The 6004-nt window shown below is 59.8% G+C and overlaps 1 protein-coding gene across 1 annotated transcript in view; it reads left to right on the top strand.

The window, feature by feature from the left end:
• Positions 1-5433: 5433 nt before the first annotated feature.
• The window catches only part of Actrt2 (actin related protein T2), a 1134-nt gene continuing 563 nt past the window's right edge, over positions 5434-6004 (top strand). The window contains exon 1 of the mRNA XM_042701941.1: positions 5434-6004. This exon is cut by the window's right edge and continues 563 nt beyond it. Within this exon, the coding sequence (XP_042557875.1) occupies positions 5434-6004 (571 nt within the window).

Raw genomic sequence — 6004 nt, 5'->3', positions numbered from 1 at the left:
CCTGGGCACCAGGAGGGGGCGCGAGTAACACTGTTTTTTCTGAGCTCCCTTGGGACGGGCCTGGCACCTGGGACTTATTTACTCTGGGGATACTGAGGCAGGCCGAGGAAGACCCTCCATGGTTTGGGATGTGTCAGGGCAAGGCACCCAGTTTTGAAGGATGAAGAGCTGAGCACCGGTGGTGAAGGAGAGACAGCAGGAGTGTCCAGAGGCAGCTCCAGCCCGTGGAGCACCTGCCCCCTGAGCTCTATTCCTGGGGTCTCGCTCCTCAGCAGGCCCCAGGCACTTGACTCTCAGACCCGCCAAGCCTGACACCGGCAGACAGGGTGAGCCTCCCTGTGGTGGTCTGACTGGCTTGCAGCTGCCGGTGGTAATCGGAGCTCTGCTGGTGCTCTTTGGGGCCTGGTGGCCCTCTCTTGTGCTGCTCCTCCCCTTTGTCTGGGCTGAGGCCACTCGGCCTCCGTGGCTTCCGTCTGGAGCTTCCCCATCTGCGTAGGTCTTTCTCTGATTGCTGTCCCCAAGGTGTGAGAGCCCACGCGGCAAGCGACAGAGAGAGGTGGAGGGGGGCTTGTCCTGCCCTCCCATCAGTCTTCAGGTGAGCCCTCCACCCTGGCTGGCAGCAATCAGGCCCCTGGGAGTCCCTGCGCCAGGGCTCCCAATCGAGCTGACCCTCAAAACCATCAGATAGTAAGACAGTATTTGAAGCTGCAGAGTGTCGGGAGTATTTGTTACGCAGCAGCGGAGCCATCTTGTTCTCTTCTGCATTGCACAAGGCTTCCGGAATGTACCCAGAACCCCTGCTTACAGGGAGCCTTGCTTACTCTGCATCTTCGAGGCTGAGCCTCGCTTGCTCACAGGGGCAGTCGGTTCTCCTGGACAGGTGTGGAACTGAGTTCCCTACATTCACGTGTTGAGCTCCCAATCCCCCAAGACTTGTACCTGTCGCCTTATTTGGAAATCAGGCCTCCGCAGGCAACTGAGGTAGGATGAGGCCCCCAGGGTAACCCCAATTCCAGATGTGGAGTTTCTAGGAAAAGAGGGCCATGCACAGAGAGATCTCCCAGCAAAGATGAATGACAGGGTCACAAGCCAATGAACTTCCAGGCTCTGGGAGCCAGCCCTGGCCCAGAGCCTTAGTGGGAACACCCTCTGCCCACATCTTGGCTCTAAACTTCTGGCCTCCAGGTGGACGGACAATGAATCCTTCTGGTCTGTGGTCTTTGTGCAATGGCTGCCGGAGCTCACGCAGCAGGTCAGTGCCCCTCCCATCCTTTTTCACTCAGAGACCAGAGAAGTAGTTGGACTTTCCTTCTCCCCATATAGGCTGTCAGATCCTTGGGAGAGGAAAGAGGACATCAAGAAGCTGTCTGTGGCCAGGGAAGTGGGTGGCTCTGATTCCCACATCCTCCGGTTAGAATTGGCCCACGAGGGGACGGTTAAGCAAGAACCTGGACCACAGCTCTGTTTCGAGGGCTTGCAAGCCCAGCAGAGGAGGAGAGCTACCCTCTGCATAGAATCTACCCTGTGCCCAGAGGAGGGGAAAGCTGGCCCCAGACTGGCCCTCCTGAAATCAACCTGCCTCCCTTTGCCCACATAGGAACCATAGACAGCTTCACCAAGGCTTCCTGTGTTCTCCAGGGCCTGCTGGCCAAGTCCTTTATTCTGTCCATGGAGGCTGACTGTGTGTAGAGGCAGCCAGGCTGGTTCCACCCAGACCGGTCCAGGGATCCAGCCTGAGGGCCATGTCTGACCCCGTGAGGGCTCTAGAGTGCTGGGCTGGCAAGTGCTGAGTGGGCAAAGGCAGAAGGGAGGACCACTCTAGAGGGACAGAGGAGAAAGGAAGGAGGAAAATGAGGAAGCATATGGAAGGATATCGTTGGGTAGACTATTGCTGGGGGGATGGATGGATGGATGGATGGGTGGGCGGATGGATGGGTGGATGGGTGGATGGATGGGTGGATGGGTGGATGGGTGGATGGATGGATGGTTGGATGAGTGGATGGGTGGATGGATGGGTGGATGGGTGTATGATGGGTAGATGGATGGATAGATCTACTGACAACTGGATGGAAAAATAGGAGGGAAGGAAAGATATATGAATGGACAAATCAATGGGAAAATGGGCGGATGGTGCATACAAAGTTGTTTGAATGAATGTGTGGGTGGCTGGGTGAATGAGTCCAGGAACAGATGAGTTACAGGTGAGTATATGGATGGATGGATCATGGGATGGGTGGATAGGTGGATAGATGGATGGATGGATGGATGGATGATACCAATTCTAACTCTATGATTCAACAGGGCTTAGCTGGCAAGGTGCATGGTCAGGAGTTCAGCCTTTGAGGTGGCAGGGCAGAGAGGGGGAAGAGAGACTATCACAAGCTGAATACTCATGGCCACAGAGACCCCACCAGTCTGCTCACGCACCCCATCCTGTCCTTACAAGACAGTGCGCCACCTGACTGAAGGCCTGCTCTGCTCTGGGCCGCGCCCCTGGCGCGCAGGTCCGCGGCAGGAGGATCTGGCCACCAGATGTGGGCAGCACTAATGAGCCCGGTCTGCTGGTCACTAATTGGCTGAGGCTCTGGGCATCAGTGACAGATGGGAACAGGGACAGTGGGAGAGACACAGGCCCTCCCTGGGGCCTGGGGGAGCCAGGCCAGGAGGAAGCAGGGGCGGACTCACCAGGCCAACCTACTCCCAAATCTGAATGGCTGGCATGTTTCCAAGGGTCCTGGGGCCTGCTGCGGCTCCCACGGGGCCTTTGGTGCACCTCTAAGGACGCAGGAGTGGGTCGGAGCTGCTGGGGGGGCTGAGCACTAGAGTGGAAATGGGAGCACACCTTCTTGCATGGAGCGGAAGCTGCCGGCCCTCCAGGAGAATCACGGCGAGCCCTGCCCGCCCGCCGGGGCGGGGGGAGGACGCAGTTATAGCCAGTTCACCCATAAACTTGTTCAAGCGATTTATGAGGCTTGGCTGGTTTGGAGTGGGGGCGGGCAGACCAGGACGGCTTCTAATTGGAGCTGGGAGAGGAAAGGTCCCTGTGTTAATGGTAAACACCCTGGCTGCGTCTGCTCCCTGAAGCTGCACAGCTGGCCAGCTACCAAGGGTTTCTGTCCTGCCACTGTCTCATCCCTACGGGGACACGGACACCTGCGGGTCTCCGCTGCACGGAGCCACGCGTGGCCACCTCTGAGAGCCACAGACCTCAGGAGTCAGAGTCCCACACCAAGGACCCCAAAGAGGCCTGGGAAGTTTCCAGCACCTGAGACGCATGGGGTGGAAAACCTGCCCCAGGGGAACACAAAACCAGCCCAACATCACGTTGGCTGTGGCTCATAAACCCACTCGGTGATCTCCGAGGCCATGTGACCCTGCTCTCGGGGACGGACATTCTCGTCTTCCTGGAAGAGCGGGGGTGGGGGTAGGGTGGAAGGGGGGTCCTCAGAGCCCTTCCTGCCCCGATTACATGGTGGACAACCCATCACCCGATTGGACCCTCATGGTTAGGACGGAGTGTCCGCAGGGCCTGCACGGGCTCTGGGCACCGGGCTCTGGGCTGGCCTTGCCCAGTGGGCTCTGAGCTCCACTCTTGTCCCTAACCTCCTAGAGCCCCCTGTGGTGCCCGGGCAAGGCCCACGCTTGGGGTGAGCATGGGCCGCTCTGCCCCGTGGCCGCTCCCCTGGGCCCACGCTGCCAGGGACCTGGCACTCCAGGGTCTAGGACGGCCTTGATTGTTGGGGTGCGTCTAAACCCTCTCCCTCTCTGTCCTTGGTACAAGTGCCCAGGGCCACCAGGAGAGGGCCACGCACCTCACCAGAAGGGCCCTCTGCCCCTCCCGCCGGAAACCACATTCTGTCTGAATCTAGACATCTTCAGAGCACAGCCCCTGAAGGGCTGGGCAACCTCGAGAACTGAGCTCACACACAGCTCCTTTGTGACGTGAGCAGCCAGGAACCCTGTCGCTGCCCTCTGCCTCCCCCTCCTCCACAGCAGCTCCCCAGGGACAATGCCCCTAAATGTCAGAGCCCCCCCCCAAGTCTCAGCAGACCCTCCACAAATGCTGATGATGGCACAAACAGGCCGTGGAGGATCGGGGTTGGATAGATAACAGGCCCTGATGGGTTTTGTGGGCACAGGGGGCCCCTCCAAGGCCAGGACTGCCCCACTGAGGGCAGTGAGGACCAGCTCGGCCTGGTGTCCCGGAAGGCTGGGTCACCAACCTGGATCAGCACGGTGCCTACCTGTCACCACAGCCACCAGCATGGGCTGGGGGCTGAGCCGCCCTCCGGCAGTGGGTGTCAGACCCCAGGGACCCCAGGGACCCAGTGTGTGGCCTCAATGTGCACAGCTACCTCTCTAAGTGCCTCCTGCTCCGGGGTCTGCCACAGGTCCTGAGCACCAGGCCTGAGAGTCAGCAGACCTTTCCAGATGGAGAGAGAATCTAGCTTGTGCCTGACTGTGTACAGGGAGGAATGGGGAGACCCCGGGGAAGCTGCCACTCCAAGCCCAGGCTTCCCAATGTGAACACCAGCCGGGACTCAGCACCCAGCGAGCACTGCCGTGGCCCTCCCAGGGGCATGGCGGGCACCGCCATCCTGGCCGCGGGGCCACGGTCTTGTGCGTCAACCCTCCACGGCTGGTCATTCCAGCTTTGTCTGACTGCGCCTCGCCCCGGATCTGGTGGGGGCTGCATCTTCCTGAGCCAGCTGCTAGGTTCCCAGCGCTGAGGGCTGTGGGGTGTGGGTCTGAGCCAACACCTCAGCATCTACAGAGAGGCCTGACCGAGGCCAGAGGAGGCAGGTGTGCGTCTGATAGATTCACCAGTTCAGGAGGCTCTGTTCTCTGGACAGGGAACAAAAGCCGATAAGAGCGGAGGAGGAGAAATCACCCAGGGCTTCCTGGAGGAGTCTGAACAAAATAAAATGTTCTGAGTGCCTAGTGGAAGTCACCTCTCCAAACAGGGCTCGGGGGGGGGCACCCAAGGGGTGACGGGAAATGCTGTCATTACACACAGTGAGGCTCAGGGCCCAGAGAGGGTCAGAACCCGGCCCGGTAGTTCTCAGGTGAGATCACAGGTTTATGAGCACCACTGGGACGCTTCCTCCACTTAGCACCCTGCAGGAAGACCAGGGGCCCAGAGCCCCGCCCAAAGAGCTGTGGGAACAATGGTTACCTTGGCAAGATTGTTACCTGCGGGCCAGTCACCCTACAAAAGGCCCTGCGGGCTGGAGCCCTCTGAGAGGAGAAGAGCCAGGAGGAGCATGGAGGCCTCCTAGGAAGGCACTGGAGACAGCCCGCCTGCCAGCCCTGCCTGGGAGCACCCCGCGCCCCCCCCACTTCGGCCTCCAGGAACCGTGGAATCCGTGACACACAGTGACCAGAGAAGGCCCATCTTTATTTTGGTGACGTTCAGAAGAGAATGCTGCAGACATGTTTAACCCACACGTATTAGATTCTCCGGCCGTGATTTTCGACAACGGGTCTGGACTCTGCAAAGCGGGGCTGTCGGGAGAGATTGGGCCTCGCCATGTTATCAGCTCCGTCGTGGGACACCCCAAGTTCAAGATGCCCTCCACGGAGGCCCACCAGAAGAAGTACTTCGTCGGGGAGGAAGCCCTGTACAAGCAGGAGGCCCTGCACCTGCACCGGCCCATCCAGCGGGGCCTGATCACGGGGTGGGAGGACATGGAGAAGCTGTGGAAGCACCTCTTCGAGTGGGAGCTGGGTGTGAAGCCAAGCGACCGCCCGGTGCTCATGACGGAGCCCTCCCTCAACCCCAGGGAGAACAGAGAGAAGATGGCCGAGATGATGTTTGAGAGCTTCCAGGTACCGGCCTTCTACCTGTCGGACCAGGCTGTGCTGGCGCTCTACGCCTCTGCCTGCGTCACAGGCCTGGTGGTGGACAGTGGGGACGGGGTCACCTGCACCGTCCCCATCTTTGAGGGCTACTCCCTGCCTCATGCGGTCAGCAAACTCTACGTGGGGGGCAAGGACATCACGG

Source organism: Dipodomys spectabilis, unplaced genomic scaffold, assembly GCF_019054845.1.
Source record: "Dipodomys spectabilis isolate Male_0828 unplaced genomic scaffold, ASM1905484v1 ptg000299l, whole genome shotgun sequence".
Lineage (NCBI taxonomy): Eukaryota > Metazoa > Chordata > Mammalia > Rodentia > Heteromyidae > Dipodomys > Dipodomys spectabilis.
Note: the sequence above shows the minus strand (reverse complement) of the source record. Positions and strands in the feature narration are given on the sequence as shown.